The sequence below is a fragment of the Palaemon carinicauda genome, chromosome 42, assembly GCF_036898095.1.
Source record: "Palaemon carinicauda isolate YSFRI2023 chromosome 42, ASM3689809v2, whole genome shotgun sequence".
Taxonomy (NCBI): Eukaryota; Metazoa; Arthropoda; class Malacostraca; order Decapoda; family Palaemonidae; genus Palaemon; species Palaemon carinicauda.
The window spans coordinates 60,817,105-60,840,347 of record NC_090766.1 but is presented as its reverse complement, the minus strand read 5'-3'; the positions used below and the strand labels follow the sequence as shown (position 1 = coordinate 60,840,347).

The 23,243-nt window shown below is 37.2% G+C and overlaps 1 protein-coding gene and 1 long non-coding RNA gene across 5 annotated transcripts in view; one reads left to right on the top strand and one right to left on the bottom strand.

The window, feature by feature from the left end:
• The window catches only part of LOC137633222 (uncharacterized), a 17,718-nt gene extending 10,439 nt beyond the window's left edge, over positions 1–7,279 (top strand). Inside the window, exons 4-7 of one of the 4 annotated variants that reach the window (XM_068365391.1) lie at positions 405–449; positions 4,331–4,399; positions 6,774–6,821; positions 7,106–7,279. In XM_068365391.1, coding sequence (XP_068221492.1) covers positions 405–449; positions 4,331–4,399; positions 6,774–6,821; positions 7,106–7,160 — 217 coding nt within the window. In that variant the 3' untranslated portion in view covers positions 7,161–7,279. The remainder of the gene's footprint in view (positions 1–404; positions 450–4,330; positions 4,400–6,773; positions 6,822–7,105) is intronic. The other 3 variants (XM_068365392.1, XM_068365393.1, XM_068365394.1) reach the window with 3 other exon arrangements.
• An 8,432-nt stretch (positions 7,280–15,711) lies between these two features.
• LOC137633335 (uncharacterized) lies at positions 15,712–21,829 on the bottom strand. The gene is made up of 3 exons (XR_011042174.1): positions 21,677–21,829; positions 17,067–17,167; positions 15,712–15,943 (listed from the first exon to the last, which is right to left on the bottom strand). It is a non-coding gene; the product is annotated as an uncharacterized lncRNA (long non-coding RNA).
• Between the last annotated feature and the right edge of the window lie 1,414 nt (positions 21,830–23,243).

The following is a 23,243-nucleotide window of genomic DNA, read 5'->3' as shown; positions in this document are numbered from 1 at the left end:
TGTCCCTTTTCATGGGGGTGGGCTACCAATCTTTACAAAGGTGAAATGAACTTCAACCCCCTTTTGGAATAGGTATAGAGCATCCAAAAAATTAAATAGATGAATAAATCAACATATTTAATTTCCCTAAGTCAAGCCAATACCGAACCACTGCTATTATTATTTCTCCTGTCAAAAGTAGGCTTTCATTCAAATTTTAAAACTTCACTGGACTTCAAAAACATATAGAAACACGACAGAAATCTCACTGGTTAGTGCTAATTCAAAGAAAATTAAATTTATTTGCAATTTTATTTTCTAAATGGAAAAAATGGTTACCTCTCAATTTTTATCCCGATTCATTAGAATTTAATATCCCTATATTAATAAATACAAAAACTGTAATGGCTGATAATTCTACGCAGAAAGTTCCAAGATCCAGAGGCCAGTGATAACTATCCACAAAATAGGTATGTGTTTATGATTACAACAAGGCTGAATTGAATACTGGTGCTTTTTGGGGGGATTCTCATTTTTTTATTTTTAAATAAGTGTGGATTGGAGCATATTGAGATATTGTACTTGCTTGAGAGAATTATCATCGGCATTGCCTGTGAGAAGAGAGATCAGGTCCAGAACAGACATGTAGCTTACCACTGCCAAGAATATATGTGAATGTTGAAAGAACTGACAACAGTTGTGATATGAGAGTATATGAAAAGTATTTAATTAAAAGATCAAGATAGAGACGACTGGCGAAATCTAACCGAGGCCCGTTACGTCAATAGGCGTAGGAGATGATGATGATCAGAATGGATATGAGAGAGGGGGGGGGGAGACAGAGAGTGAAATTATGAATTTGAGCTATATATCCCAACACTGGAGCCTGGTAGGTCATGCAGCATTTAAGTGACATCTGGAGAGTATCCAGCAATTGTAATATGAAGTAAAACTCAGGCGAGATTGGACAGCAATAAGAAAGAAAAGTGGGAATTGAGGTAAATTAGAAAGATATAAAACAAACAGTGCGCTGCATGAGGTGTACCGATAGCACTAGTAACCCATACTTTCTGCGAGATAACCACTCATAAAACGAGTCTCCCACAAATTGCCCAAACTAGAATATTGTAATTAGGAAGGTGGGTGGGAAGGGTTGTGTGTGTGTGTGTGCGTGTACATATTTACCTAAATATTGAGATGCCATTTTGACTGGTTGTGTACACTAACATACACACACACACATATATATATGTATATATATATATATATATATATATATATATATATATATATATATGTGTGTGTGTGTGTGTGTCTGGATATATATATATATATATATATATATATATATATATATATATATATATATATATATATATATATGTGTGTGTGTGTGTGTGTGTGTATGCGTGTGTCTGGATGCATGATAATTTATAAATTTACAGACTAAGCTACATATAAGGCTACAAAGCTTCTGCTGCTTTGAGCTTCTGTGTTTTCAGCCGATGTGATTCTGAGCTTTATGCAAAGTCTACACAAAACCCAGATTTAAAGACATGGTTTGCTTTGGGTCTACTCTTAAACATGCTCACAAGTATTTGTTTGGTTTATCTCTATTGCGGCACGGGCACTTGCCTGATGGAGAATCACAAGGTAAGATGTTATAGAATATAAGAGGCTTGGTGCAGATCTCTGAATACAATGTATGAATATCTGCATTGCAAACATATATTGGCTTTCTATATTAATGTTTGTCAGATATGAGATGGTCACTATCATCCCGAGTGACATCTACTTAACTGCTTCTTCTTTTTCTTGCATGATCTTGAGTGCAGAGATTAAATCATAAAAAATGTTTATGATAATTCATTATCCCTGTCTCAGTGTTTTTGAGGCCATTTTATCTCAATGCAGTCAGATAAGAACTGCTCACGTACAGAGCATATCTCCCTAAGAGCTTTGCTTTCTATTTGCAGAATTAAATTTTTTTTGTTGCTAATACTGTTGTTTGTCAAGAGCCTATTTTATTTAAGGCAATTACATTTTTGCTTACCTTTGCGATGCTTTGTGTCAATGCTAGAATTTCATCATAATTGTCATGACTGAACAGCCACACTCTTATACAAAATATTTAGAAATAATTTCGTTTAAATTGTACACACACAAGCACGCTTACACATTCAAATATATATATACATATATATATATATATATATATATATATATATATATATATATATATATATATATATATATATATATATATATATGTGTGTGTGTGTGTGTGTTTATATATTTATTTCATTTACACATGTTCTAATATGGATATATTGTATTATCTTACCAGAAAATCTCAATACTTAAGGAACACAAGAGGTGCATTCTTGACTGATCAATACATCCATCTCTCTCTCTCTCTCTCTCTCTCTCTCTCTCTCTCTCTCTCTCTCTCTCTCTCTCTCTCTCTCTCTCTCTCTCTCTCTCTCTCTATACATACATATATATATATATATATATATATACTGTATATATATATATATATATATATATATATATATATATATATATATATATATATATATATATATATATATATATATATACTGTATATATATATATATATATATATATATATATATATATATATATATATATATATATATATATATATATATATATATATATATATACTATATATATATATATATATATATATATATATATATATATATATATATATATATATATATATATGTCTGTTAATTTTGTATCAAAGAAAAAACAGATTTTTACAGTTAGGCAGATATGCGAGAAATATTTAGCAAAAGGTAAGGAGGTGTATGTTGCGTTTATGGATCTGGAGAAAGCATATGATAGAGTTGATAGGGAAGCAATGTGGAATGTGATGAGGTTATATGGAGTTGGTGGAAGGTTGTTGCAAGCAGTGAAAAGTTTCTACAAAGGTAGTAAAGCATGTGTTAGAATAGGAAATAAAGTGAGTGATTGGTTTCGGTGAGAGTGGGGCTGAGACAGGGATGTGTGATGTCACAGTGGTTGTTTAACTTGTATGTTGATGGAGTGGTGAGAGAGGTAAATGCTCGAATGCTTGGACGAGGATTGAAACTGGTAGACGAGAATGATCACGATTGGGAGGTAAATCAGTTGTTGTTTGCGGATGATACTGTACTGGTTGCAGACTCGGAAGAGAAGCTTGACCGACTAGTGACAGAATTTGGAAGGGTATGTGAGAGAAGGAAGTTGAGAGTTCTTGTGGGTAAGAGTAAGGTTATGAGATGTACGAGAAGGGAAGGTGGTGCGAGGTTGAATGTCATGTTGAATGGAGAGTTACTTGAGGAGGTGGATCAGTTTAAGTACTTGGGGTCTGTTGTTCCATCAAATGGTGGAGAGGAAGCTGATGTACGTCAAAAAGTGAATGAAAGATGCAAAGTGTTGGGGGCAGTTAAGGGAGTAGTAAAAAATAGAGGGTTGGGCATGAATGTAAAGAGAGTTCTATATGAGAAAGTGATTGTACCAACTGTGATGTATGGATTGGAGTTGTGGGGAATGAAAGTGATGGAGAGACAGAAATTGAATGTGTTTGAGATGAAGTGTCTAAGGAGTATGGCTGGTGTATCTCGAGTAGATAGGGTTAGGAACGAAGTGGTGAGGGAGAGAACGGGTGTAAGAAATGAGTTAGCGGCTAGAGTGGATATGAATGTGTTGAGGTGGTTTGGCCATATTGAGAGAATGGAAAATGGTTGTCTGCTAAAGAAGGTGATGAATGCAAGAGTTGATGGGAGAAGTACAAGAGGAAGGCCAAGGTTTGGGTGGATGGATGGAGTGAAGAAAGCTCTGGGTGATAGGAGGACAGATGTGAGAGAGGCAAGAGAGCGTGCTAGAAATAGGAATGAATGGCGAGCGATTGTGACGCAGTTCCGGTAGGAACTGCTGCTTCCTCCGGTGCCTTAGATGACCGCGGAGGTAGCAGCAGTAGGGGATTCAGCATTATGAAGCTTCATCTGTGGTGGATAATGTGGGAGGTTGGGCTGTGGCACCCTAGCAGTACCAGCTGATCTCGGTTGAGTCCCTGGTTAGGCTGAAGGAACGTAGAGAGTAGAGGTCCCCTTTTTGTTTTGTTTCATTGTTGATGTCGGCTACCCCCCAAAATTGGGGGAAGTGCCTTTGGTATATGTATGTATGTATGTATAAAAAGAGCTTACATGCAGGAAAGTGAATACATTTGCTCGAAAGTATGGATAACTGGTAAAGAGATGAATACGCGCAAAAGTTATCCAACGTATTCCATAACACTTCAAATTTCCCTAACTAACAAAAGCCACTGAACTTTCAGAGATCCATATGCTGCTAGAAACGACCCATACCGAAGGCCGGAACCCAGAGGGGATTACAGAATGGAGAGGTAAGGAAATAGTCAGACTAAAGTCCACATACAACCATCTATCTGCATGTACCCATTCACCAACATACTTTCAAGACTGATTTCATTTGTTTTACGCCAAGGAAAGTATCGATGTATAAAATATTCCGGTGAGTGGGACTGAGTAGCATTCTGGTAAGTTGAAAGTATTACACCAGGACATAAATTTAAATGAAGTATAGCCTTGTTTGGATAATTAAATGAACTTACAGACAAAAAATAAACGAATGACACAAATACGCAGAGATGAATAGAGGATTGCAAAACACAAATTCAAGACCATATCAAATTTGCTTTGTCACAGAAATGGATAAAGATCGTGAAATATAGACACACGTCCTTTCATTAAATTTCTATTACTTACAACAAATGGGCAAAAAATGCCCTAATACATTGAAAAAAAAAGGAAAAAACTTAGCTTTTGCATTTCCCATTTTGGGAACTGAACATTAATTTGGAAACCTCAAACCTTAGAATTATTACTATGATGAACTAAAAGACAACAGGACCCATTGTACAAACAAAATCTCGTTCCTAAGAAATATAAAAACTACTTAGCATAAGACAAGGAGCTGTTTCAAAGATAAAACACTATTGCCCCTACCACTTCTACTATGTGTACAACTACTACTACAACTAAATAAATACAAAGTGTTAATTTAGAATAGGTAAGTTGCTTTTGTTTATAAAGTGTTTAATGTGGCTTTTAGCATGGGATTTTTTGAGGATTTTATTAGTAGTTACTTGAATAGTTGGGTCTGTTTCTAAGATATGTAGTTACCGTCTTTTGAACCTGAATGTTTTCGGTACAAACAACTATTTTTTTTATCGAGACAATAAACCCCACATTGATGATAAATCATTCTAGTTAAATTTCAATTATTCAAAAACAATTTGACTAAATTACTGAGAATAGCACCACTACATGTGGATACTCTACTTAAAATATTATACAAAACATGATACTAATCACAATTTTACTGGAACCTTATATCTTACCTAGTATTCTCTCTGACAGTGATGAAACATAAAATAAATACTGTAAATAATTTAAGTCTTCCTTTCATGAGCATATTCTTCTCAATTGGCTTCAGTTATTTCAGATCATGACAAACAACTTAATTCTTACATCTTAACAACACATTATTAAGAAAGGAATAATATCACAGAGAATAATGGTTGCATATAAAATGGATTTTTCTTTTTATCACATTGTCTTCTGGCAACAAGGGTATTTCGAAGTACTTTCCTCATGTTATATTTAATCATTTGATCTCTTGAGGTTGTCATATGAATTCAGAGTCAAATACTCTATTTTGAATTAGTAATCATAATAAATTTAAACTTAAAAAGTACTATGAAGTCATTCCCTGGTGCATACTTAAATGTTTTCATCTTTGGAAAAATTCATAAAACATAGATATAATTTAATATTTGATTTTCTGTGTATTAATATGCAATAATTACATGGCTAAGATATCACCATATATGCTACACTACATGTCCCGTAACTTAATCACATACTAAGAAAATAATAAATGCATAGCTACTTTACTATTCTACAAAAACCCACAACCGTTGATATCCAAATAATTTTGCAGCTCATTCATTAGTCTCTGTAATGTCAGTGGTAGTGAAGGATATACTGTACTAGCTTTGTTGCTATTTGCTGCTACAGTATGCAGATCTTTTTGAAAGACAGTTTATAAACTTAAAAATACTTAATACTGTACTGTTTTCCCATTATCATCATACTAATGGCATATATACTACAGCAATATACAATACAGTACAGTACTGTATTTTTATTTTTCTTTAATGAAGTTTAGTGCAGAATGTATTAAAAAAGATAAATTACATATAGTATAGGTGAGAGTATGCAATAATGATATTGCCAGTAATGTACAGTACTGTATTTCATCTATTATCGGCAAAATTCTCAGCCGCGTCCCAAGGGATGGGGTTGTGGGTCTTAGTGTACTGCATTGGGAATTAAATATTCTTCACTAGATGGTAGATTTTTTAGTTTTGTTTTCAGTCATAAAAATAATTACTCCTTTAACGGAGTGGAATTACAAAAAACATTTTGTAAAATCAGCTATCTTTCACAGATGTACATGATTAAACAGAATAAGCTTGACTTGGGAGTGCTTTTAGGTGTGATGAGCAAAGTATTTCTGCTTAGCAATTATTTGTTGGGATGTTTTGAGGATTGAATTGGGGACACCCTGCTTGCATTTTTTCTGGACTGTATTATGAGCTTGAAAAAAATATTGAGAATGGATTTTCTGTACCAAAAAGCCTGTGTGTGGTTGTACTGTAATTCGTCAGGTTTTGCTTTTATTTTACTGCGCAGGATGAACCCATACTACGATGATTACCGCAACAGCAGACCTCATGGAATGTGAGTATCGGTTAACTACATTGTCATAATGCTTTTCAAGTTTTGTGTATAATTCTCTTTTCAGTAAATTTCTCAGTCAACAAGTCTCAAATATTTATAGTAAACATGAGACCTCTTGTATACATTAAGCAGCTTTCAGGAAGGTTTACAACAACAGTACTAAAATTCTAAAGAACAATACTGTAGTGTAATATCCCTTTCACAATTGTTGGTTTTTGTCAATACATTAGTGCACTTGTCATAACTTGAATATAATTCTATTTTCAAGTGACTTAATTTTTCAGGCAACCATCACGACCTTACCACGATGACAGAAGACCTGGTCCAAATTATTACTAAGCTTCCTATGATATGACAGCATCAGCCATCAACATACACAAAGTGAAGGGTAGAACTAGAAAGAAATCTAATTTTCTATATGTTATGAATTCTTAAGCTAATATATCTTAAACTTTTTCTTTCTTACTTTCATTTTACTCTTAAGCTCAAATTGTAAGAAATTAAAGTCATCCAGGCTACAGAGCCACTGATATTTAGAAATTTTCTATTTTGAAATTCAAAACTCCAGAATGATTGTCAAGTATAACAAAACACAACTATTTAACTTTCATGCATCAACTTATGCCTTGACATTTTTCCTACACAGAATACCTATATGAATTTGAAAGTGTTTATACAATAATAGCCATCACCTCCTGAATGAACAGTGCTTCTTTTCAAACTTGATAGTACAGTATTCATACAATGAAGACACTTAGCAATACAGTGGCAATTTACTTCTCTCAAATGATATTTACAAAATACAGTATTACCTCATCAGAATGAATTTAAACTTAAAATTTCCTTTCCAGTCCATTGTCATTGGTAAAAAGTGAAAAATTTCAGTCAGGAAATGAATTTTGGCTAATAAATTCTAGTTTTACTTTAATGACTGATCTTTCAGGTGACTGTCAAACTATCACATTCAAACTTCATTTTCTTATACAGTAATCTTAAGGTATAAATATAACAATAACTTTAATCTCTTGAAGACAATCATCAAATATTGTTACAGATAATGTACTGCTAAATATAGTAAGACTGTAATAGATAAGTTAACATTTACTGTACTGTAACAACATAAGTAATGTAAACCTCTTACAAGTCAGCAACTTCTGGGGGGGATATTGCAAAACTTAGCTGTATGCATTACAATACAGGAGATAATTTCTGGGATACAGTTTTTATTACATGTGGTTGTAATTTGTGATAATTGATTTTAGTGTTCCAATGATGCCAAGTACTCTAAATATATTCTTATAATCACAAAATAAATTCTTTAAAAAAACTGTAGTTTTAATTAGAAAATGTTCCTTGGAGATGGGATAATAACTGATTAGGTATACGAGTCACTAAAACACATTGATGTATATGTCACCACTACTGTTTTATGTATTTATGGATTGCAAAATATGAGAAAAGTTAGTGAACGGTCAGGATAAAATTGGTGTGGAATGGATGACAATTGCTAACGATGATAATGAAAAGAATCTAGATAAAATGGTATATAAGTTTGAAGGTGGTAGATAAAAAAAAAAAAAGGTCTGAAAGTAAATATTAGCAATTGATGATAGAATAGAAAAGAAATAAAACAGAACTTAAAAGTAAAATTCCATAGATGATGGTATGATGAGAGATGTGCATCACAGAATAAGTAAACCAGGGGAAGAAACAAGAATTCTGGAGAAGACAGTAGAGAAATATGATATTTTAATTATAAAATAAATTTTTGAATATACTTACCCGGTGAATATATAATAGCTGAGCCTCCGGCGGCTCGACAGAAAAACACACAAAAACTCGCGAGCGATCGCTATGAAGGTTGCGGGTGTGCCCACTAGCGCCAACTATCGGCCAGATACCGCATATACATGTAAACAGACCCAATTTTTCTCATCCCGCTGGGTCTCTATCGGGGAGGAAGCCTTTAATTTATATATTCACCGGGTAAGTATATTCAAAAATTTATTTTATAATCAAAATATCATTTTTAAATATTAAACTTAGCCGGTGAATATATAATAGCTGATTCACACCCATGGTGGTGGGTAGAGACCAGAGTTAATGAAGTTTACAGCGTATATGCTTAGAGTTTTTGACAGTTATATCATAACAAAACCCAAATATATAAGGGTACCTGGTAAGGAAGTTGACTTAGACGATTACTCTGCCTTATTAGTCCGTCTTCCTCACGAAGCCCAGCGATCCTCTTAGGATGCTGAAAGACTTCCAGGAGCTGAAGTATTAAGGGCTGCAACCCATACAACAGGACCTCATCAAACCCCTAATCTGGGCGCTCTCAAGAAATGACATTTGACCACCCGCCAAATCAAAAAAAGCTGCAAAAGGCTTCTTAGCCTTCCGTACAACCCAATTAAAAAACATTTCAAGAGCAGATTAAAAGGATATTGGAATTAAGGGAATGTAGTGGTAGAACCCCTTACCCACTACTGCATTCGCTGTAACGAATGGACCCAATGTGTAGCAGTCCTCGTAAAGAGTCTGGACATCTTTTAAGTAAAATGACGCGAATACCGATTTGTTTCTCCAAACGGTCGCGTCCATAATACTTTGCAGAGATTTATTTTGCTTAAAGGCCACGGAAGTTGCTATAGCTCTTATTTCGTGCGTCTTAACCTTAAGCAAGCATCGGTCTTTTTCATTCAAGTGAGAATGAGCCTCTCGTATTAAAAGTCTGATAAAATATGACAAAGCATTCTTTGACATAGGCAATGATGGTTTCTTAACTGAGCACCATAATGCCTCAGATCCACCTCGTAAGGACTTAGTACGAGCTAAGTAGAACTTAAGAGCTCTAACTGGACACAGCACTCTTTCAAGTTCGTTGCCTACGATCTCTGACAGGCAAGGTATATCAAAAGACTTAGGCCAAGGACGAGAAGGCAGTTCATTTTTGGCCAGGAAACCAAGTTGAAGTGAACATGTGGCTTTTTCTGAAGAAAAGCCGATGTTCTTACTGAAGGCATGAATTTCACTGACCCTTTTAGCCGAAGCCAAGCACACTAGGAAAAGCGTCTTGAGGGTGAGATCCTTCAGGGAGGCTGAATGTAATGGCTCAAACCTGTCTGACATGAGGAACCTTAGGACCACGTCTAAGTTCCATCCAGGAGTTGCCAAACGACGTTCCTTAGAGGTCTCGAAAGACTTAAGAAGATCTTGGAGATCTTAATTGTTGGAAAGATCTAAGCCTCTATGACGAAAGACCGAAGCCAACATGTTCCTGTAGCCCTAAATCGTGGGAGCTGAGAGGGAGCGAACATTTCTCAGATGTAAAAGAAAATCTCCGATTGGGCTACAGAGGTACTGGAAGAGGACATAGATGCTGGCTTGCACCAATCTCGAAAGACTTCCCACTTCGACTGGTATACTCTGAAGGTAGAAGCTCTCCTAGCTCTCGCAATCGCACTGGCTGCCTCCTTTGAAAAGCCTCGAGCTCTTGAGAGTCTCTCGATAGTCTGAAGGCAGTCAGACAAAATGCGAGGAGGCTTTGATGAACATTCTTTACGTGGGGCTGACGTAAGAGATCTACCCTTAGAGGAAGACTTCTTGGAATGTCTACCAGCCATTGAAGTACCTCGGTGAACCACTCTCTCGTGGGCCAGAGGGTAGCAACCAACGTCAACCCTGTCCCTTCGTGAGAGGCGAACTTCTGCAGTACCTTGTTGACTATCTTGAATGGTGGGAATGCATATAAGTCCAGATGAGAACAATCCAGTAGAAGCGCGTCTATGTGGATTGCTTCTGTATCTAGGACTGGAGAGCAATAGATTGGTAACCTTTTGGTCAACGAGGAGGCAAAGAGGTCTATGGTGGGTTGACCCCAAGTAGCCCAAAGACTCTTGCCCACGTCCTTGTGGAGGGTCCATTCCGTGGGTATCACCTGACCCCTCCGACTGAGACAGTCTGCCAAGACGTTCAAGTCCCCCTGGATGAATCTCGTCAACAGGGAGATGCCTCGATTTCTTGACCATATGAGAAGGTCCCTTGCGATCTCGAGCAGCGTGAAGGAGTGTGTGCCTACTTGCTTGGAGATGTAAGCCAAAGCTGTGGTGTTGTCAGAGTTGACCTCTACCACTTAGTTTCGAGGAAAGCTTTCGAATTTCATCAAGGCCAAGTGGACTGCTAATAGCTCCTTGCCGTTGAAGTGCATGCTCTTCTGACTTGAGGTCCACAGACCCGAGCATTCCCGACCGTCCAGGGTCACACCCCAACCCAAATCCGACGCGTCTGAGAACAACACGTGGTTTGGGTTCTTAACTGCTAGGGATAGTCCCTCTCTCAGACTGATATTGCTGTCCCACCATTTCAGGCATGCCTTTACTGGTTCGGAGACTGGGAATGATACCGTCTCTAACGTCTTGTCCTTGTTCCAGTGAGAGGCTAGATGGAACTGGAGAGGCCGAAGGCGTAGTCTCCCTAGCGAGACAAACTGCTCCAGGGATGAGAGAGTCCCTACGAGACTGTTCCAACTCCTGACTGAACAAACGTTCTCTTTTCAGCATTAGTTGGACTTCGAGCAGGGCTTGTTCTATTCGGGTGGCAGACGGAAAAGCCCGAAAAAAAAAAAACTGGACTGCGAATCTCCATCCCCAAAAATAGAATAATCTGGGATGGGATCAGTTGGGACTTTTCTAGGTTGACCAAAAGTCCCAACTCCCTGGCCAGACTCAATGTCCAAAGTAGATCCTGCAGACAGCGAAGACTGGACGATGCTCTGAGAAGCCAGTCGTCCAAGTACAGGGAGGCTCGGATTCCCGATAGATGGAGGGATTTTGCCACATTCCTCATGAGCCTCGTAAACACGAGAGGAGCAGGACTGAGGCCAAAGCACAGGGCTCGAAACTGGTACCCCACATTCCTGTAAACAAACCTCAGAAACGGTTGGGAATCCGGGTGTATAGGAATGTGGAAGTATGCCTCCTGAAGGTCGAGAGAGACCATCCAGTCGCCTTCCATTAATGCTGTCAAGACAGCCTGGTAGACTTCATCGTGAAGTTTGTCTGACAATGAACACATTGAGCGCACTTGCCTCTTACGTGCTCCTGCAGTGAACATGGCTTCCAGATCATTGGAGCCATCCCTGTAGACTTGTTCCTGCAGAGAACGTGGCTGTCAGATTATTGGAGCCATCCCTGATAGCCTTGTTTATGCATGACATAATTGTACAGCAAAACTTCAAACGCTCGAAAAAACTCCTAACAGGAGATGGTCTAGCTCTGAAGCCGACCATAAAATCTTGGAGCGTCTCATGGCCAGGCGCCAGGGAGAGTCTATGAGGTTTTAGAAGTCTATCTGGGCAGAGGTAGGAACTCCCAAGCCGAGAACTTCTCCCGTGTCATATCAGACTCTCGCTCTATAAGCCAGCTTAAAAGTAGGGAAAGCAAAGGCTGTCTCCCCCAAACTCCTCCTGGTGATTAACCAGTCGCCTAGCAAACGTAAAGCTCTCTTAGAAGAGCGAGAGAGCACTAGCTTAGAAAACAACGGCTTCGAAGTAGCTAGGCCTAGTGTAAACTCTGACGTTTAGGCGAACGAGGAGCAGCAGTTACAAAAAGATCCGGACAAGGATCTTTAAAAATCAGCATGATTTATTTAAAGTCCATAGAGGGCTGAGCAGCTTTAGGCTCCTCTCCGTCTGACAGAGTCCTCAAGGGAATATCAGTAGGAGGGGGATCAGCAACTTCCTCATCTGAAGGAACCTTGTCCGACAATTGCCGAGTCTCAAGCAAGGGAGAGACCTGCCGTGGTGGCAATGCTTGACAAGCAGAGTCCACACGCAAAGGAGCAACAGTAGCAGTCAAGGATGCTATGTCATGTAACTGCTTAAAGGACTGACCAGCAACAACAACAGGTGCGGGAGGACGCTCGACGTCAACTCGAGACTGCCTTGACTGCCTAGACTGAGAAGTCAAAACAACTATTGACTGCGGTGCTTGACGCTCAACGTCAAAACAAGTCAACTATGCTGGTTGGCGAACGTCCTGAACGTCAACAAGAGCAAGCGGCAGTGGCTGAACGTCCACAAGCGGCTGAGAGTCAACACGGGACTGCATCGAGTGAGGCTCTACAAAACACGATTGACGTGACTTTGTAACGTCAATGTCAACAGGACGAGCAAAGGCTCGTTTGGGCGGCTGACGGCCAGGATCTCGATCAGCTAAGCGGCGAGGATCATCGTGAACCTGCTCAGCAGAATAGTCCTCCATAAGAGAGGCAAGCTTATTCTGCATGTCTTGCCGTACAACCCATTTAGGATCAACGGGAATGGGTGCGGTAAGAGACGAGGGTAACGTCTGTGACTGCAAAACCTTGCCTACAATAAGACTCTCGGAGCCTGTGTTACGCTTTAGTTTAGGCGGAGAGCAGTCTTCCGATGACTGCATAGGGTCAGAGCTGTCCCAATGGCTACAACCAGGACGCTGGACCTGTCCTTAAAGGACTGACTTTCGCTTTAAGGGCCTCGAAACCTTGCTCCACGGTTTCTTACGCGAAAAGCCTTCGGATGACGAGGAGAAAATGGTCTCGCTCGTCTTATGGTAGGGGCGGTCTTGATGAGACACGCCTGAAACCATAGAGGGAACATTTGTTCGCTGATCAAGGCCTCTCGAACCCATAAGTCGTACGACATTACTTCTCCCCTGGGCTTGGGAGCTTGCAAGAGGTCTCGGACTAGGCGAACGACAGGCACGAACAGACGAACCCTCGGTCGCAACACTGATAACACTTTGCGCAATTATCACTTTATCACTACGATTTTCTGTTTTGCACTTACTTCACTGAAATTGAATTTTTCAACAATTCACATTAGGCATGAATAAAACTGATTTCTACCTGAAGCACGCAATTCTACCCTCATCAAAAGGTTATAATTGCGAAATAAGTCGTATAATGTAAGCACATTAATACAAGCAAAAAACAGTAAACATATATTAAGATGAAAAGATCAGTGGCTGGGGAGGAGAATAAACACTAGTTCATTCAAAATTACGTTTTCAATCTCTCACCGTACAGTGCCTTGGGACGAGAATAAAAACTAAAAACGTTTTATCCTTTCTCCCCGTACAGAGACTAGGGACGAGAGTAAAAAACTGACTCGAGAACAACGTAACTCGCTTGGGACGAGACTAAAGATCGAAACGTTCTCTCTTCCTCTCTCTCTCTCTCTCTCTCTCTCTCTTGATTTCGCACCGAAGAGAAAAGCCCACTTACCTTTCGTCAATAAACAGGTTATTTGACCAAAGGAAAAAACTGAAGGGACTAAGAAATTGAAAATTAACAAGTTCCTTTAAATTAGTATTTAAAACATTTAAGTTTTGAAAGAAGAATGAACAAAACGTCAGAATCGATTTACTCTTTCTGCAAAGTGAAACCGTGATTCTCTCTCTCTCTATCGTAACGATAGAGCGCAAACTGCGTAGCATAAATAAACTAAACGTTAGTTCATCTTTGAAACAGTACGAAGACTATTCAAAGAAAATCTTTCATAAAATATCTACTAAAAAATATTCATTTAAGTTTTAAATCATTTGTTCTGTAAAAGTTATTTACGATTGAAAGGGCTCAACGTTGTTTAACTTCGGTTTCCAAGTTAGGACCGCCTACTCTCGGATTAGGGGAGTGATAGGTAAGGTCGCATATAAACAAATCATTAAAATTTATCTTGATGTTTATTATAAATGGAAAGCTAATCGAAGAGGCCTAATAAAGGCGGTTGAGATATAAAATATATAGAGGAAAATCTATAATTAACAACAACAATTTATAACGTGATAAGATAATTGCTAAAAGCCTAAAACACACTTCCGTACTAAGGGAAGGGTCGGCCATTTAAAAGACAAAGAAAGTCCAAAAAACAATCCAAAGTCATCAACAATGAAATCTATCCAAAAACGAGTTCAAGATTTAAGTTGAAGATAAAACACCTGCACTGCGAAAGCTCAAACCAAAAGGAAGTACTTCACCAAGACTGTTGAAAAACTCCAGGTTAACAGCGAGTAATGTACGTCTTGTCGATCAGACCGACAGAGAAAAATTGGGTCTGTTTACATGTATATGCGGTATCTGGCCGATAGTTGGCGCTAGTGGGCACACCCGCAACCTTCATAGCGATCGCTCGCGAGTTTTTGTGTGTTTTTCTGTCGAGCCGCCGGAGGCTCAGCTATTATATATTCACCGGCTAAGTTTAATATTTAAAACTGTGTGTTTATGGACACAAAAGAGAGAATATATGATGGTATTGTGAAGTTAACTTTCCTTAACTGAAATCAAGGTTGGAAGTTGAATGAGCATATAAAAAAGGACAATTGTAGAGATGTTTGCAGAGCATAATGTGGAGTAGGAAGGATCAATCCATAGTGCAAAATATAAAAAGCTTCAAATAGGAAGGCATAGCTAAAAAGATAAGTATTTTGGAATGTTTTTTAAACAAGGAGAGAACAAATAAGAAAACCCAAGAAGTGTTAGAAAGGAATAAAGAGTAGGTGTGGACTTGTAAAACAAATGTGAGCGATGCAGTGTTTAGAGTGACGGGATGTTAATGAGAAATCAGTGGCCGTGTAAGAATTAGCATACTGTAAACAGTGGGAATTTTTTGCATTGACGGTTCATCAATAATTCAGAAATCAAAGGATGGCTGCAGTTTGGTTTATCTCAAAACACTCCTTGTAAAGGGGAATCTCTATGCTTCATGATTTACCCTTCATCTACTCGTTCTCACTTAGTTGTCCAATGTGAATTTTGTCTCAAGTCCCTCATATTCTAATTGAGAAACAAATGGTTTGGCCAGTGGTCTGGCTAGAAGCCTTAATGATAAAAAAGGAAGACAATAAAAAAGTTATTTAAGAAATCTAATTTTTAATTTTCGTATTCCATTTGGAACAGTTTGTTTTCTTTACATGACATACCACTGAGGTTATGAAAATCAGGACTATTTTGCACTGGCTTCTATGGCAATAACATTACATATTCAAGAATATGTTTCGGTTATTTTTCTTTTTTATGACCTGAAGTACCTTATCTTGATTGGTTTGGTACATATGTGCTTATATTATATTGAATCGGCTCACCTGAAATTGAAAATGTTAAAATTAATACAGTATACCTTTCCTAAATGAATATCAAATGGTAGTACTATATTTCAGCAAAACCACAAACAAACTTATCACTAAATTAACAATAAAATGAGCCATTTTCAATCCAAAAAACTCCAAACTTATGCTCATATAATATGTGAGAATTGTAGTCTAAACATTTAACCATTTCCACTGCAAAGGAAATATGTTCTTCCATTTATGTTGTTCTTACTTGTCTACTAGATTTATCAGCTTGAATAATTAACATGCCAATAAAAATTGTAATAATGCCAATGAATATAAATACTGTTCAGTATATTTTTTCAAAATAAAGTAATATGCATTAAGAAATCAATAAGGACTTCAATGTTTGACCATTTATCTAGCCTCTTTACAGCATTTTTTGTGTTTAAAATTAAAATACAACATTTTGGAGATGTAATCCAGCCAACACTTCTCAAGTTAGTAAGCAAATATGCGTATAAGAACTTTCAACTTGTACAGTACACTCTAAACCAAATATATTTTCTTCTTGAAAATTTTCAGCTAGTAATAGATTGCACAGTGTAGTATTTGGTGCCAAGGTGACACATCCAGAACTTGTTTGACTAAGGGCTATATTCTTTCAGAGCTCAGAGAAACTACTGTATGGTAATAAGACTAAATTTCTAAGATACAATGTATTTCTGGATGTCTATAAAGTGAATATTTAAAATTATAGTTATCCTTCATTGCAATTGCAAACCCATGATTAAGGGAAGAGGGGGGAGGTCAATTTTATTAGGGGGTGACTGAATGAGGTCATCAGCTGCTTCCGTATTATTTTTCAAATTCATGGCAGACTCGAAAGAGGAAGGAGACCAATGTCAGCATATTTGTCTCAGCTGTGTCAACAAAGATCAGACAGCATATGCTATAATCATAAAATCAAAAAGCTAGTTCTGTGTACTTTCTACATGCCTACAAAGATTGTTTACTTTTGACAACAGCCAATCATACTGAAAGGGGCTGTCTCAACAAAATCTACATTTACTAATACTACTAATGATGTTAAATCTAAAATACTTCATAAATATCAAATCTAGAAACTCAAATTTTTCTTAAAATTTCCACTCACCTACATCCTACTGTGGATTGGGATTCAAGACATCAAAACCAACAAAATCATTTGCAGTTTTTACTCCAACAATAAAGAACAGAACACTCTTCACAACTGACCTGGAAACAAATAAAAGATAAATAATCAAAATCCTCAATATAGAAAGTATCTATAATCAGCCCGTAAACTTTAATTAAACAGTAGTTTGAGATATTTGGTTTATTAGACATATAAAATTGACACTACTATTCAATAAAACTACATTTATACAAAAAAACATGGCTTTAGGCAAAAGTCGCCAAACATAGTTTTTATTTTCATGAACATGATTTTTGGCTATCCCATACAGGATGTCAGAGGTTATATGTTCCCTATACACGTACCATACTGAAAACGAAAAGTACTTACAACTTGGTACCTTTTTATAAAAAAAATATATGCTGTACCTACATTAATAAACTTACACGTGAAGCACAGTACAGTACTGTACTTTACTGTGTGGTAAAGAAATTCTTCATTATTGTACAACATAGAAACGCAACGTGAGGTCAGGTAAAACTGCATAATGTGGATTTTATCATTGTATCTAATATATAAGGATGAAAGATAAAGTCGGAAAGGACATATGTCGATCACATGTAAAGAGGGGTACTACTAATACTAAACTACTAGTTGAGTGGTTAGGTTTTTTGCTGTTTGACTGAGGGGGGCTAGAGCATATCTTTCGTATTGATGGATTAAAATGTGTACAGTACACCATTTCATAGTTTACTTTTGGGAGACTGATGGTGGGTTACTACGTATGCATTGCTCGCAGTCGCTTTTGCCAGCTGTTGTTTTCCTTTTTTTGTATGACAATCATTACCTGGCTTTTCTAACCAATTAAGAGCTATCAAATATTTCTGCATAAGCTCCCGGATGTCTTTTTACAAGGGACATTTTTACCCACCTACACTTCATTTCCAAAATGACTACAGTCAGAAGATGTATCCCAGAGAGGGGTTCATTATTTTGAAATTGTGTAAATTTGTACATTTTGATAACTGATTATATTAAACACGCTGTCCGTTCAGAAAATAACTCTTGTTGCTCATCAAGAAGTCATAAACATCCCCAGAAATAATTACCCACATGACTGGCAGGTACAGCTCATCCATGTATCGCTTGCCAACAAGAGGTGCTGTGGGATAATGTGGGATGTGAGATGAAAGAGTAAAGGAGTAAAAAACGTTTGAGGGACGATATAAATTACAGGTCATTATACTTTAATAGTGACCCACATGGATGTTGTGCGCAACACATCTACATATCACTTGCCAAAACAGAGGAGCAATGAGATAATATTTATTTGCAAGCAAACCAAACCACAGGTGAGCAAACACCCTCTTCAGGGATGTGATAAGAATTGATAAGAATTATAAGTAATTACGAACTTCATTTTCACCCCAATTACAAGATCCATTTACGTTTTCAACTGGTTATTATATAGTAATATGCAGTAGGTTAACAAGGCACCAACCACCCGTTGAGATACTACCGCTAGAGAGTTATGGGGTCTTTTGACTGGCCTACTTATACACTGAATAGTCTGGCCTATTCTTTATATAGTCTCCTCTGTCTTCATACACCTGACAACACTGAGATTACCAAAAAATTTATCTCTTAAGGGGTTAACTACTGCACTGTGATTGTTCAGTGGGTACTTTCCTCTTGGTAAGGGTAGAAGACTTCAGCTATAGAGTCCTTTCATTATACGTCATCAAACTTCCGGTCCGCCATCTTGGAGGGCATACAAAGACGCGTTCAGTGAATAGCTGTGGTTGAACTATTGAATAGTTAGCCTTCTCATCACATTCACATTCACACAATGCCCAGTTTTTGCGCTATTGTTGGTTGTGGGAATCGAGGACAAAGAGATGACAAGAGTTACTACCGCATACCGGCAGTTATTCAGAATCAGGACAAAGATACAGATGAATTATCCAAGAGCAGACGTGACTTGTGGTTAACCAGAATATCACAGGCTGATCTACGTGAATCCTCACTACCCTGGGCACGTATCTGTTCTGATAATTTTCATATCAGGTCAGTCTCGGCTAGGCCCTAAAAGTATAATTATTCCTGTGTAAACATGCTATATCCGATCGCATGGGTGACTTCACAAGTATCATCGTCAGTTCAGTGTGTAGTGTGTGTGGGGGAGGGGGCATCTCAATTTTTAAACATCAAAAGGGGCATCTCAGATTTTCAAAACAAAAATTAAAAGCACCCATATTGGCTATATTAACAAAGGTTACTTACCTAGGTCTCTTATTTCGTCAAGGTGCTCATGCCTATATATACTGTAATTAAGTGTATATTTATATTTATTTTAATTTGTGTATTAAATTGTGCAGACATACAGGCCTATGTGATGAAAAAACATTGATTATAAATAATAATAATAATATCTGAAAGCGACACCCCCCCCCCCTTAAGGCCACAGTAATCTAACTTTGCGTTTCCAAACCATGTACCTTTGAAACAAGACACGAAAAAATTGCACCTCCTCTTCCTTTTCCCACGAGTAACCACACTACGATCACACCGGAATGCTAATTTGTTGTAATCTATACGGCACACATTTTCACAATTAGGGCACTTTTTCTCTGCCAAAATCAAACCATGACATTGAGCAAATGCAATTAGCAAATCAACTTTCCCTGAATAATGTACACAAAAATCCCCATAAGAAATAAAGCAATTGTCACAAGTGACACAGTCGGAACGGGATGAAGGTCCTGCTAATTGCTTCATACTTCACGGCAAAATGAGCTTTTCAGTTTGAAGGGAGATCCGAGACGTGCAAAAATATTCCTCCGTGGAACTTCACGTAAACTGTGGTAACTGGTGGAAAAATAACAGGGATAAGTGAAGTAATAAGTGTCAGCATTGGCTAGATTTGTAAAAACCGCCATGATTGGTTTTCAAACAGTGTGACGTCAAGAAAACACCTGTTATTGGTTAGAATAGCATTGAGAACTAGTCTGCCATACGCAGTAAGGCGGTGAAACAGCTCATTTTAGCCAAGACATCACACAGTAAACAAAAACAAACACTTAGAAAAAATCCAAGTGAAACATAACTATACACACGAATATCTTCGTTAAATAGAAGCTGCTCATATATTGACTATTATATAATCGTTCTATATGATATAATAGTGAATTGTAGGTGTTTAAATTCTTCAAGATCTTCCGCGGAGCTCTCCTACACATTTACCTATAGCATTTGTAACCAAACACAAACACAATGGTTAGGCATGAACTGATAAAGATTTGACATTATAATGCAAAACTTTTACATAAATTTTGACAATCAAAAATTATAATACACAAGGTTAGGCTAAATGATCAATATTAGCTTTATAATTATAAACACTCTCTTCATTGGCCCAGTGTTTATCTAATTTTGGACTTAAAAGCATTAAAAGGAAAAACAATAAATTCTGGAAGCAGATTATTCAATGGAAATGTATGCCCACCCATGTTCTGCCTTTGTAAGTTTAAAAAGCATCTGAATTGCATGTGCCATAAGTTGAATGAATTCTGCATCTGGTATGGATCTAGGCCATCAATTAGATCGAGTTTCTGCTTGTAAAAACGCTTATCATCACCCGACAATTGTTTGACAAAGTCGCTCTCATTGTCCATATTCGCTATAGCAGCCGCTATGTTTTCGCTTTGTATGTCCTCCAGCATGGCCGCCAGCGATTCCCAGTGACGTCATTGAAAGGACTCTATGGTAAGCAACACTTCCAGAAGGAAAATCTATTATCAAATCATTGCTCTCTAGTCTTGGGTAATGCCATAACCTCTGTACCATGGTCTTCCACTGACTTGGGGTAGAGTTCTCTTGCTTGAGGGTACACTCGGGCAAATATCCATGAGAATTGCTACATATTGTGCAGCCAACAAATCGTGTTGACACGAGAATAGTTAGAGATGGTTTTAAACTATTGGAACATAGATATATGTCTACTATAGGCTCTAGAGCCTTTAAATATGCAACTCCAAAAACTTACAATAAGGTCCCACGAGACATCCAAATGATTGAAGATATTAAGGCTTTCAACAGGAAACTGAAGACTTTCTTATTGTGTGTGCTTCGATTGTGATGATTTAACAGTAAACGAGCAATACGCGATGTGAAATATTGAATGATTTCGAAAAAGCATGATAAAATGACCGTGGAGGTCCTATAGAGTAGGCTTCCCCTGCTGTATAGGACCAAAAAAAAAACTACCCTTGAAATAAAAGAGGAAAATATGCCTTTCTGGCCACTATTACTGCGGCAAATCACTCGTTTAGTGTTTCCCAACCTTGATTTCCCACAGGGAGTCCCCATAATTGTTTTTATAATGGGGAGAGGGTAGAATATAACAAGAACGGGTGTACCCCCTATATTCATAGTCAGAAATATATAAAAGCCGAGATAGCGAGTAGGTATATGTATTGTACTACAGATTAAAGTATCCATTTACCTTTATGTGTTGCTTTTATCCCAGCATGTTAGCTTAACGTTGATCCCACGGCATTCGAGACTACAACTTAAAACTAATTACTACATCCTTATTCTAATCAACTCACCATTTAAATGGATCATAATATACACTTAATACAGCTCCTTTGATACCACCCCGTTCTGGTCTTCGTGGCTGTGGGGCTGACGGCATTAATTGAAACATTTTGTAAAGTTTGATGGGTTTCCGTCAGAAGGTATTGTTGACATGCAGCAGCAGCAGCAGCCGACAACCAGGGTTGCCAGGTATTGCAAATGAGAAAAGGTCAATTTCTAATCAACAGAGGCTTTAAAAGGTCAACCCATTAATAGAAAAAGGTCAAAAATATAGTATTTAAGGGCCGGCTTTTTTCATATTACTAAAGGCCAACCTATTTAAATACAAAAGGTCAAATTTGAGTTTTTTTTGGCCGGAAAAAAGGCCAAACTGGCAACTCTGCCGACAACGCAAGGGCAAGAGGATGAAAGACGCTTCTTCTTCTTTCAATCTTTGTTGTATTATATAATAAGTGATTATCAAGTCATATTTTGTTTCTATTGTTTTCTGTCGTATTGTACCGTATATATTGTAATAATCTCACTTTTGAGCATTAAAAACTAATTTTCTTTAATTCTTTGTAAATGGGTTATTTTGTTCACAAGTACCCTATAAATAATATTTTGAATTATCATGTCGATGGTTATATTCACGAGTAGTTTATGCAAATAGGTGATTATCTAAAGAAATATGACCAATACCCACTTTCATATTTTTTTTATCGAGATCCTTCCTTCCGTTAAAGAATTGTTATGGTATATTACAGGCACTTAACCTAATTTTTCCAGAAGGAATGGAAAATTTTACGGAACCCTTTTGTATACAAAATTAAATCATGGAAGGTGCATGGATTGCACGATTATACAAATCACTATAAAACAAAATGTAGTTTCCATCATTAAAACTTAAGAGTTTAAGTATGGAAGTGAGATTGAAAAACCGTGTCATACTGTAGAGTTTTAGGAAAGAGAGAGAGTAGTTACCCAGACCATATATTTGAAAATTGTTGCTTACGAATATTGTTTTTCAGTTATTGCTGTTGTGCTTATTATTTTTGTTTCTGTGCGAAAGATTACGCACCCTTTTCACTTTTTAGAAAGTGAAGATAAGCTTTCTTAATTAATAGTGCTTGAGACGAGAAAGAATGAAAACCAATTTTCATTTTACATATCAAATATAAGTGCATGACATGTTCAATCAACAATTATGTCATTCTTTGTAGATTTATCAATGTTGCAAATACCTGCTGAATTAAGCAATGAGCCTTTAAGATACCATAATAAGATATTTTCAAAGAACTATTGAAATTTAAAGATTTTCGAAGCCTTGCTTGTAACTACAGCATTTCTTTTTTTTATTCTAAAGTTTTGCGTCTGGAATGAAATATAAGGTAATATAACATTCTAGTTTTCAATTGCCATACTTTTATCTATCTCCAGCTATTTTGGAATTTTGTCACCGAACAAAATAACTCGTGAATCATACCTTACTTATTTTGTAACTGTAAATTTGTATGAAATACAGTATTATTACGTGTCGGCGACTTCATAGCAAAGATTACTATATCTCACTACGAATGTAAGGAGAGCCAAGTGAGG